The 13,317-nt window shown below is 36.8% G+C and overlaps 1 protein-coding gene across 6 annotated transcripts in view; it reads right to left on the reverse strand.

Moving 5' to 3' along the window:
* The window catches only part of SENP7 (SUMO specific peptidase 7), a 171,997-nt gene that overhangs the window by 88,049 nt on the left and 70,631 nt on the right, over positions 1 to 13,317 (reverse strand). For all 6 annotated transcript variants that reach the window (XM_081236002.1, XM_081236006.1, XM_081236003.1 and 3 more), the window contains one exon: positions 11,645 to 11,742. In XM_081236002.1, the coding sequence (XP_081092128.1) occupies positions 11,645 to 11,742 (98 nt within the window). The remainder of the gene's footprint in view (positions 1 to 11,644; positions 11,743 to 13,317) is intronic.

The raw sequence follows: 13,317 nt of genomic DNA on the forward strand, positions 1-13,317 counted from the left end.
TCCAAAGGAAACAAGTGGAAAATGGAGAGTGGTTCGAAAAGGAGGACAAAATGTAAATGCTCAGACATGAGTAAAGCTTGTTCAAGGAAATTAAAGGACTTACCTGGCTCAAGTGCTTAGCGTGAAGAGGAAATTTGTATAAGATAAGGATGGGCAGTTAGGCAGGACCCTGTGGACTATACTGAGGATTTGAAACTTTAATGTCAACAACAATATCAATCCCCTAGCTTTAACAAGAGAATCATGAGACCAGAGCTGTATTTTTAAAAGATGACTTTGATCTTTTATGAATAATAAAGAAAACACCAAGAGAAAAGGGTAATAATGAATTTAGAGAGGAAATGGTGACTTAGGGATAGTTTAATGGAATGGTGGGAGCAGAAATGGGAAAGAAGAAAAGGGACAGACACAGCAAATGTAGGCAGTTGACAAACAGCTACAAAAGGGGGATATAGGACAAGAGCTGAAGATAAATGTGAGATGCAAGAAAGGTCTTCTTAGTTATTGGTTGGTTAGTTAGCTTAAGATAGAAAATATCTGTGTAAGTTTCAGTGCTTATGGGAAGAGGTCAACAGACTAGGAGAGGTTGAAGATACAGGAGACAGGATAACTAACTTTATAATTAAGTTTAAGAAGTAGCATAAAAAGAGCTAATATTTACTGAACATGCACCATATACCAGGAAGTATGTTAAGACCTCTACAATGATTTACACTTCATTTAATCCTCACAACTACTCTGTGAAGTACAATGGTAATTATTCTTCTGCAACTGAGAAGACCAAGAATAGAATGATTAATAACTAAGTCCATAGTAAAATGGGTGAGTGGTGAGAGTGGGATCCAGATCCACACACTCTCAACTCTGTTGCCAGTACTCTTAACTGCTCCACTGTGCTGGTTTATGTTGGGAGAAGAACCCCTTTTCCTTCTTCCAGAAACCAAGATCATTTTTTCAAAGTGATACAAAAGGTAAAAGAACACAGGCTTGAGGGGAGAAAAGGCTTCAAATCATCACTGGGGAGAGGGGGAACACAAGCTGACTAGAGAAACACACTAGGGTTTTCTTGAAGTTGAGGAATCCAGTAGGGTTAATAACCACAAATTTATAAGGGCATAAACATACTGGGTTTTGTGATTTTTTTTCCCATCACTGCTCAGCCACCTTGGTGTCAGCACAATGCAAACAGATAATTAGGTTCACAAATGATTATTAATTACGAAGGAAAAAGGCACCTTTATAACTAAAAATCTGGTAGCTACCACCTTAACCAAGTGATCAAATGTAAGGCCACCAACAGTGGGACAAGCAGACATTACGTATCCTCTGATATGATGCAATAAGCAAATGACATCAGCTATGAAGTACTTTTGCCAAAAATGTTAACATGAACCTAATCATGAGGACAAACCCACTTATAAAAATCTAGAATGTAGGACATTCCACAAGACAATTGGCCTGAACTCTTCAAAAAAGTCAATGTCATGGTTTAAGGGGGTCAGGGGGAGGCAGGGGCTATTCTAAGATTAAGAGACTAATGAGATATAATAACCAAAAAATAAAATGCATGAACCTCAATTTGATCCTAGATTTTTTTAACACAAGACATTTTGGGGGACATTTAGAGAATTCTGATTCTAGACTTTATATTGCATGATAATATGAAATTATTATAAATTTTCTTCATAATGTATTGTGGTTATCATGTAAAAGAATTTTCTTGTTCTTAAGAAGTGCAGGCTAAAGTATTCAGAGGTGAAGTGCCTGACATCTGTGACTTACTTTCAAATGGTTCTGGGAAAAAAAAATGTGTACATGAATGTGCATATGTGATATGCACTTACATACATGTATGAAAAGAGACTGAGAGAAGGCAAATTTGGGAAAACGTTAACAACATCTTGTGTGTTTGTTATACTCTTAACAAAATAATCCCACCTGGAATCCTGTACCAAAAATATATGAAACGGGAAAAAAGTTATGCATGAAGATATTCATCACAGTATTATTTATAAAAGCAACAAAATGAAAGCAAACTTAAATTCCCAACAATAGGGACTTCCCTGGTGGTCCAGAGGTAAATAATTCGCCTTCCAATGCACGAGACACAGGTTCAATCCCTGGTCGGGGAACTAAGATTCCACATTCCGCATGGCAACTAAACCCTCGCACTGCAACTACTGAGCCCGCGCACCTCAACTAGAGAGAGGGGAAAAAAGAAACCGCATGCTACAACTCACACACATGCCACAACTAGAGAGAAGCCTGTGCACCACCAACGAAAGATCCCATATGCCGCAACAAAGATCCCATGAGCCACAACGAAGACCCGACACAGCGAAAAATTTAAAAATTTTAAAAATTAAAAACATAAAAATTCCCAGCAATAGCAGAATGGTTAAGTAAACAATGATAAAGCCACTTAATGGAATGTTACTTATTAGTCTCTTAAAATCTACTTTAAATTTTAAGAGTGACTGGCTGTGTTTTTTTCTATCAACTTGTCTTTATTCCTATTTTCTACATTAAGCGAGTACTATACTATTTATATAAAGAGAAATCTCAACCAATTAATTTTGTAAAGAATGGTAAACATCTTTACCTAGCCAAAAACTATCTATTGATGAGTGAAAAAAAATTATTTTTTACATTCAGGACTACTCTTTTATAGGTTTTACAACTGTACAACTTAAAATGCTAAATGATCAAATGAAAATACTTCTAAAATCTTAAGGATATATAAGGTATACTTTTCATCTGAGAAAACTACTGACTATTAGTAATTTGCTAAATTATTTGGGAAAATATCCCAGTGGTAATTTTAATAATTTTAAATATGAAAATACCCAATGTTGGGAAATGCCATTTTTCTATTCACCCAAACCAAATAAGAATCACCACTGGTGATTTTACTGGTAATTCTAATAGTTGGTTCTAAGTGAAAAAGACAATCTGAAAATACTTATTTCATGTTCATAAATTTGCTTTACTGTAATCTGATTGACTAATAATATCCTAAGGCAGAAGTCAGCAATCTTTTCCCCCCAAATTAAAGGTAAAATTTTTTTAAATTTCTAAATATTTAAATATATTTGAACACTTAACAAGAAAGACATATGAAGAGTGAATATGCACATACAAAGGTGCTCAATATCATTAACCTCATCTTTCCAGTCTTTAAAAAAAGTTTGTCTTGGGCTTCCCTGGTGGCACAGTGGTTGAGAGTCCGCCTGCCAATGCAGGGGACGTGGGTTTGTGCCCCGGTCTGGGAGGATCCCACGTGCCGCGGAGCGGCTGGGCCCGTGAGCCATGGCCGTTGAGCCTGCACGTCCGGAGCCTGTGCTCCACAACGGGAGAGGCCACAACAGTGAGAGGCCCACGTACCGCGAAAAAAAAAAGTTTGTCTTTTCAAAAAAGGGGGGAGGACAGCAAAATACTTCAAAAGACACTTTAGAGAAGATACAAAAGAACAAAAAGCACATAAAAAGATGCTCAACATCATCATTCATCAAGGAAATGCAATTAAAACCACAATAAGATATCACTACACATACATTAAAAGGGATGATGACAGAGATTGACCATACAAGTGCTGGCAGGAGGGTGGAGGAAGTAAAACTCTTCTGCACTGCTGATGGGGATGTAAGGTGGCAAAATTACTTTTGGAAAACATTTGGCAGTTGCTTAACAAAGTTGAAAATGTACTTTCAATGACCCAGCAACCCATCTTCTAGGTATTTAACCAGAAGGAAAAAAAAACATGTCCACACAGGCACTTGTACATGGATATTCACAGCAGCTTTATTAATAGTAGTATTAATTTTTCACAGAACTAGAACAAAAAAAAGTTTAAATTTGTATGGAAACATAGAAGACTGCAAATAGCCAAACCAATCTTGAGAAACAGAAACAGAGCTGGAGGAATCAGGCTCCCTGACTTCAGATTATATTACAAACCTACAGTAATCAGAACAGTATGATACTGGCACAAAAACAGAAATACAGATCAATGGAACAGGATAGAAAGCCCAGAGATAAACCCATGCACATATGGTCACCTTATCTTTGATAAAGGAGGCACAAATATACAATGGAGAAAAGACAGCCTCTTCAATAAGTGGTGCTGGGAAAACTGGATGGCTACATGTAAAAGAATGAAATTACTCCGTAATACCATACACAAAAATAAACTCAAAATGGATTAAAGACCTAAATGTAAGGCCAGGCACTATAAAACTCTTAGAGGAAAACATAGGCAGAACACTCTATGACATAAATCACAGCAAGATCCTTTTTGACCCACCTCCTAGAGAAATGGAATTAAAACAAAAATATACAAATGGGACCTAATGAAACTTAAAAGCTTTTGCACAGCAAAGGAAGCCATAAACAAGAGGAAAAGACAACCCTCAGAATGGGAGAAAATATTTGCAAACGAAGCAACTGACAAAGGATTAATCTCCAAAATATACAAGCAGATCATGAAGCTCAATATCAAAAAAACAAACAACCCAATCCAAAAATGGGCAGAAGACATAAATAGACATTTCTCCAAAGAAGATATACAGATTTCCAACAAATACATGAAAGGATGCTCAACATCACTAATCATTAAAGAAATGCAAATCAAACCTACAATGAGGTATCACCTCACACCGGTCAGAATGGCCATCATCAAAAAATCTACAAACAATAAATGCTGAAGAGGGTGTGGAGAAAAGGGAACCCTCCTACACTGCTGGAGGGAATGTAAATTGATACAGCCACTATGGAGAACAGTATGGAGGTTCCTTAAAAAACTTAAAAATAGAACTACCATATGACCCAGCAATCCTGCTACTGGGCGTATACCCTGAGAAAACCATAATTCAAAAAGAGTCAGGTACCACAATGTTCACTGCAGCTCTAATTACAATAGCCAGGACATGGAAGCAACCTAAGTGTCCATCGACAGATGAATGGATAAAGAAGATATGGCACATATATACAATGGAATATTATTCAGCCATAAAAGGAAATGAAGTTGAGCTATTTGTAGTGAGGTGGATGGACCTAGAGACTGTCATACAGAGTGAAGTAAGTCAGAAAGAGAAAAACAAATACCGTATGCTAACACGTATATATGGAATCTAAAAAAAAAAAAAAAAGGTTCCGATGAACCAAGGAGCAGGACAGGAATAAAGACGCAGACAGAGAGAACGTACTTGAGGACACGGGGAGGGGGAAGCGTAAGCTGGGACGAAGTGACAGAGTAGCACTGACATATATACACTACCTAATGTAAAATAGATAGTTAGTGGGAAGCAGCTGCATAGCACAGGGAGATCAGCTCGGTGCTTTGTGACCACCTAGAGGGGTGGGATAGGGAGGGTGGGAAGGAGATGCAAAAGTGAGGGGATATGGGGATATATGTATGCATATAGCTGATTCACTTTGTTATACAGCAGAAACTAACACAACATTGTAAAGCAATTATACTCCAATAAATATGTTAAAAAAAAAAACAGAAACAGACTCAGAGACATAGAAAACCAATTTATGGTTACCAAACGGGAGGGAGAGGTGGCAAGGGACAAATTAAGAGTATGTGATTAACCGGTATAAACTACTATACATAAAACAGATAAGCAAGAAGGATTTACTGTATAGCACAGGAAATTATATTCAGTGTCTTGTAATAACCTATAATGGAATATAATCTGAAAAAATATACAACTGAATCATTTTGCTGTACACCTGAAACACAGTATTGTAAATCAACTATACTTGAATTTAAAAAATTACTGACCACAGATCACCATAACAAATATAATAATAATGAAAAAGTTTGATATATTGGGAGAATTACCAAACTGTGACACAGAGACACAAAGTGAGCAAATGTTTCTGGAAAAATGCTACCGACAGACTTGCTAAATGCAGGGTTGCCTGCAACATTCAATTTGTAAAAAATGCATTATCTCCAAAGCGCGATAACGTGAAGCACAATAAAACAAGGTATGCCTGTACGTTATGACTGGTATCCTTATAAAAATGGCAGAAACAGACATACACAGAAGGAAGACAACATGAAGACATACAGGAAAAACATGTAAATATGGAGGACTGAATGCATGAAGAAGAGAGGAGAGGGACATGGAACAGATTATTCCTTAATGCCTTCAAAGGAAGCACAGCCTAGAGGACACCTTGATTCACATGAAATGTGAATGGATTAAATAATCTAGTCAAAGGTCGAGATGGTGAGAGTAGATTAAAAAAAAAAAACCAAGACCTTCTGTGTTCTGAATGTTTGTTTCACCTCAAAATTCATATTTTGAAATCCTAACCCCCAAAGTGATGGCAGTAGGACGTGGGGCCTTTGGGAGGTGACTGGGTCATGAGGGTAGAGCCCTCATGAATGGGATTAGTGCTCATAAAAAAGGTTCAAGAGAGTACCCCTTCCACCCTTTGAGGATACAGTAAAAAGATGGCCATCTAAGAACCAGGAAGCCCTCACCAGATACTGAATCTGGGAGTGCTATGATCCTGGGCTTCCCAGGAATTATAACACTTTTGAAAAATAAATGTTTTTTGTTTGTAAGCCACCTAGTCTTATGGTATTTTGTTATAACAGTCTAAACAGACTAAGATAAGGTCCAACGATATGCTCTCAACCAGAGACACACTTTGGACTCAAAGAAATAAACAGGTTCAAAGTAAAAGGATGGAAACAGGTATACCATGCAAACAGCAACCTTAAGACAGGTGGAATGGCTCTATCAGTATTAGACAAAATAGACTTTAAAGCAAAAAAAGAAAAAGTCTGTAGAAACAATGAGGGACATTTCATTGACAAAAGGGTTAATTCATCAGTAAGATATACTGACTATAAATACACATATACTTAAAACAGGACCACAAGGCTCATTAAGCAAAAACTAACAGAAAGGAGAAATTAACAATTCAACAGTAATAGTTCAACACTTAAAACCCCAGTCTTGATAGAACAACAAAAAATCAGCAAGGATACAGAAGGCTTGAATAACACCATCAACCAACGCATCCACAGACCACTCTAACAAACAGGAACAGAATGCACATTCTTCTCAAACACATGGAACATTCTCCAAGAAAGACCACATGCCAGGCCACAAATAAACCTCAATGATTTTACAAGAAGTGAAATCATACAAAACGTTCTCAGACCACAGTGGAATTCAATTAAAAATTAACAACAACAAAACTAAGTCATGAGGATATAATGTACAACATGGGGACTATGGTTAATAATACTGTATTGTATATTTGAAAGTTGTTAAGAAAGTAAATCTTAAAAGTTGTCATCACACACAAAAAAATCTGTAACTATGTGAGTGATGGATGTTACCTATACTTACTGTGGTGATCATTTCATAGTATATACAAGTTAAGAATCATTATGTTGTATACCTGAAACTAATATAATGTTATATGTCAATTATATCTCAATAAAAGAAGAAAATCTTTGAAATTTAAAAATACATAGAAATTAAACAATTCACACTTTCAAAAGAAGTGAACCAATCATACCAGGAATTAGAAAATACTTTTGAGCTTAATGAAAAGAAAATCACAACATACCAAAATTTATGAGGTGCAGCTAACACAGTGCTTAGAATAAAACTTAAAACTAAACACCTATACTAGAAAAGAAGACATCTCAAATCAATAACCTAACCATGTACCTTAAGAAATTAGAAAACGAAGCACAAACTATGTCCAAAACAAAGAGAAGAAATAGAAAATAAGATTATAGTGAAAATAAATGAAATAGAATATAGAAAACCTACGGAGAATATTGATAAAACCAAAAGTTGGTTCTTTGAAAAGATCAACAAAATTTACAAATATCTAGGTAGACTGAACAAAAAAAAAAAAAGAAAAGAAAGAAAACACTCAAATTATTAAAATGAGGAATGAAAGATGGGTCATCACTAACAATATTACAGAAATTTTAAACAGTATAATAGAACACTATAAACAAATGTATGGCAACAAATTAGATAAATAAAATACACAAATTCCTAGAAAAACAGAAGCTACCAAAACAGACTCATAAAAAAAAACAGAAAATCTCAACAGACTTATAACAAGGAAAAATCTGAATTTCTAACTGGAAAACTTCACAGATACACACACACACACACACACACACACACACCCCACCAATGAATGACCAGATGGATTCACTGGTGAATTTTATCAAACATTTAAACAAGAATTAATACCAATCCTTCAAAACCTCTTCCAGAAAACAAAGGAAGAGACAACACTTTTCACCTCATTCTACAAGGCTATTATTAGCCTGATTCCAAAGCCAGACAAAGACAACATAAGAAAATAGCAAGTTATTTTCCCTTCTGAATACAACCATAGATATCCTCAATAAAATCCTAGCAAACTGAAACCAGTAACATGTAAATGGGATCATAAATCAGAATCAAGTGAGATTTACCCCAGGAATGCAAAGTTGGTTTAAAATCTAAAAATCAATTTATATAATACATTATATTAATAAAGGATACAAATTACATGATATAAATGCAGAAAAAGCATTTGACAAAATCCAACACACATTCATCATAAAAAGCCTCCCACAAATTAAGAACAGAAGGGAACTTCCTCAACATGAAAAAGGGCATGTCTTAGTCTGTTCAGGCTATAACAAAACATCACCGACTCAGCAGCTTATAAACAACAAACATTTATTTCTCACGGTTCTGGAGGCTGGGAAGTCCAAGATCAGGGTGCTGGCCAACATGGTCATGCTCTGGTGAAGGCCCTCTTCTGGGTTGCAGACTGTGGACTCCTCACAGTGTCCTCACGTGGTAGAAGGCACCAGGAAGCTCTGTGAGGTCTCTTTTATAAAAAGAGCACTAATCCCGTTCATGAGGGCTCCACTCTCATGACTTAAGCACCCGCTCAATGGCCCCACCTCCAAACACCATCACATTGGGCATTAGGATTTCAACATATGAATTTTGGGGAGATATTGTACAAACATTCAAACCACAGCAGGGCATCTATAAAAAACCCATAACTAACATCATACTTAATGGTGAAATACTGAATGCTTTCCCTCTGATAGTGGGAACAAAACAAGGATTTCCACTCTCACCACTTCCATTATACATTGTACATTCTAGCCAGGACAATTAGGCAAGTGGAAAAAATTAAAGGCCTCCAGCTGAAAAGGAAGCAGTAAAGCCATCTTTGTTTGCAGATGACATGATCTTGTATATACAAAATTCCAAGCAATCTACTAAAAATTTCTAGAACAGGACAAACAGGGTCACAGTATATAAATCAGGGTCAACATATATAAATAAATGGGTTTTCTACACACTAGTAATGAACCATCTAAAATTAAAATTAAGAAAACACTTCCATTCACAACAGCATCAAAAAGAAAATACTTGGGAATAAATTTAACAATAAATGTCCAAGACACACTGAAAGTTACAAAACACTGTTGAAAGAAATTGAATAAGACCTAAATAAATGGAAAGATATATTCATGAATCAGAAGATTTAATTTGTTAAGACAGCAATACTCCCCAAATTGGTCTACAGATTCAACACATCCTCCATCAAAATCCTTGTTGGCTGTTTTGCTCAAAATGACCAACTGATTCTAAAACTCAGTTGAAAATGCAAGGAACCCAGAACAACCAAAACAATCTTGAAAAGGGACCTCCCTGGCAGCCCAGTGGTTAAGACTCCATGCTTCCACTGCAGGGGGCATGGGTTTGATCCCTGGTCGGGGAACTAAGATCCTGCATGCCGCACAGTGAGGCCAGAAAACTAAAAAAAAAAAAAAGTCTTGAAAAATATTATGAAGTTAGAAGACTCACATTTCCCAATTTCAAAACTTACCACCAAGTTGCAATAATACAGTGTACAGCACACAGTGGTACTGACATAAAAACAGACATATAGATCAATGGACTAGAATTCCAAATCCAGAAATAAACACTTATATTAATGTCAACTGATTTTCAACAAAGGTACCAAGAAAAATTCATACCTCTTCAACAAATGTTGCTGGGACAACTGCATATTCACAAACAAAAATATAAATTTGGATGCCTACCTCATGCCATACCCAAAATTAATTCAAAATGGATAAAATACCTAAATCTAAGAGCTAGAACTATAAAACTCTTAGACGAAAACCCAAGAGTAAATCATCATGACCTCAGATTAGGCAACAGTTCCTTAGATATGACAACAAAAGCACAGCAACAAAAGAAAAATAGATAAATGGGATTTCATCAAAGTGGAAAAAACTTTCGTGCTTCAAAGGACACCATCAAGAAAGTGAAAAGCTGAGTGAGAGAAAATATTTCCAAATCACATATCTAATAAGGACCTCTATCCAGAATATATAAAGAACTCTTACAACTCAACAATAAAAAGATAAACACCACAATTTTTAAACAGGCAAAGGATCTAAACAGCCATTTCTCCAAAGAAGATATACAAATGACCAACAGGCATGTAAAAAGACACTCAATGTCATTAGGAAATATGTATCAAAACCACAATGCGATTATCATTTCACACCCACTAGGACAACTATGGAAAGAAGGAAGGAAGGGAAGGAGGGACGGAAAATAAGTATTGATAAGGATATGGAGTCACCGATATGTTTATTTCCTAAGGACAATTCACTTGAAAGGTGAGAATTCACACTAAACAGCTTACAGAGTGCTCTGACATAAAATCAAGAATTCCAATTAGGACTTCCCTGGTGGCACAGTGGTTAAGAATCCGCCTGCCAAATGCAGGAGACATGGGTTCGAGCCCTGGTCTGGGAAGATCCTACATGCCGCAGAGCAACTAAGCCTGTGTGCCACAACTACTGCCTGTGCTCTAGAGCCCGCTAGCCACAACTACTGAGCCCATGTGCCACAACTACTGAAGCCCACATGCCTAGAGCCTGTGCTCTGAAACAAGAGAAGCCCGCACACCGCAACAAAGAGTAGCCCCTGCTCACTGCAACTAGAGAAAGGCCGCACACAGCAGCAAAGACCCAATGCAGTCAAAAATAAATAAATAAACTTATTAAAAAAAAGAACTCCAATTAGTCTTCTCATTTGTGCAAACTCCCAATAATTGTAATTTTTACTTTGTTACTGTCACTTTTTATTCATTCACTATTCTAAAAAAGATAATACCCTTTTGCAAAATAACAACTTTTTAAGCATTTACTGATGTCCAATACTAAAATTCAGCTCCGATTTCCTGCTGGTAATAATTGTAATTTGAATCCCATAGATATTTAATTCCAGCATATCCATTATTCATTAATACTATGACTTTAAGACCACAGTTGCTAAATGGAGCACAAATGATGAATCCAGCATCTTAACGAGTCTATATGTAACTCTTGCTTTATTAGCTAAAGCTTTCAAGATGTTATAAACACACAAAAACAAGGAGTTAAGATGAATTAGAATCACAGAAAGAGCTTAGAAGGAACAGTAGAGGGCACTGAACTCAATCACTGTATTTTAAAAGTTGTGGAAATATGAGAACCAAAAAGGTTAAATGAATCATTCATGGTCACACTATACATAGTATAAGCCCATCCTATATCACACACATACATGTATCTTACCTTTCTGGTGATGTCTTAGAAGTGACAGGACGCCCACGTACACCTTTCTTACTTTTATGGTCTACAGAGAGGACCTTATTTCTTAGGCTCCTTTTCCACTAAGAAAAAAAAACAGAATTTGGAATTTCAATAATAAATATAGCCATATGACAATTAAGAGGCACTTACATTTTCTTTTTATTTAGAAATTCAAGATAAACAGCCAAAGTCATAACAGTTCACAGAGGGGGAAAAATGCAATCTACAAAACACCTGGCATCTTTTGTTAGTGAGGATATAAAAGTCCAATAAATAACAGAAGAAAGACATTTATGGACTTTCCTGGCAGTCCAGTGGTTAAGACTCCACATTCCACTGCAAGTGGTGCAGGTTCAATCCCTGGTTGGGGAACTAAGATCCCACATGCCATGCAGCCAAAACATAAATAAACAGATAGATAGATAGATAGATAAATAAATAAATAAAGGGTCTGGACTTAATTCGTTAAAAAAAGAAACAGAAAAAAGACATTTAAAAATGTAAAGGTAATTTTAGTCAGGAAATAGACATTTTAAGATTCAAAAGCTTACACAACTATGAAAAATGGTGAATGTGTTTAAAGGAAATAAAAATAATTACATGCCAAGTTAAACAGAGTCTGTGATTCTGAAATAACTGCATTTATAAACAATTGGAAGGGATTACAACTGATTCCCTATGAACTGCTGCATGGAAAAACTTTAGGGAAGAGTCAGATATCTTACTAACAGTGTTTAGATTTAATCCAACTACAAACAAAGTTAAAATTGATTTAGTTAATATAGAAACAGGGCTTCCCTGGTGGCGCAATGGTTAAGAATCTGCCTGCCAATGCACGAAACACAAGTTCAATCCCTGGTCTGGGACGATCCCACATGCCACGGAGCAACTAAGCCCATGTGCCACAACTACTGAGCCTGCACTCTAGAGCCTGCAAGCCACAACTACTGAGCCCGTGCACACAACTACTGAAGCCCACACGTCCTAGAGCCTGCACACCGCAACTACTGAGCCCTCATGCTGCAATTACTAAAGCCCATGTAACTAGAGCCTGTGCTCCGCAACAAAAGAAGCCACCGCAATGAGAAGCCCACGCACCACAACAAAGAGTAGCCCCCGCTCATCACAACTAGACAAAGCCTGCGCACAGCAGAGACCCAATGCAGCGAAAATTTAAAATTTTTTAAATATATATAAACAGTGTGGGGACTTCCCTGGTGGCGCAGGGGTTAAGAATCCGCCTGCCAATGCAGGGTACACGGGTTCGAGCCCTGGTCCAGGAAGATCCCACATGCCGCAGAGCAACTAAGCCCATGCACCACAACTACGGAGCCTGTGCTCTAGAGCCTGTGAGCCACAAATATTGAAGCCCACTCGCCTAGAGCCTGTGCTCCGCAACAAAAGAAGCCACCACAATGAGAAGCCCGCACACCTCAATGAAGAGCAGCCCCAGCTCGCTGCAACTAGAAAGCCCGCATGCAACAACGAAGACCCAATGCAACCATAAATAAATAAATAAATAAATAAATTTATTTTTAAAAAGAGAAACAGTGTGAATCTGGGCAAATAAATCACTTATCTTCTCTATGTGTTAGTTTCCTTACGTTATAATGGTTACTATCTCACAAGGATATATGATGATTATATATGTAATA

Source organism: Mesoplodon bidens (assembly GCF_964165515.1).
Source record: "Mesoplodon bidens genome assembly, chromosome: 5".
Classification (NCBI taxonomy): Eukaryota; Metazoa; Chordata; class Mammalia; order Artiodactyla; family Ziphiidae; genus Mesoplodon; species Mesoplodon bidens.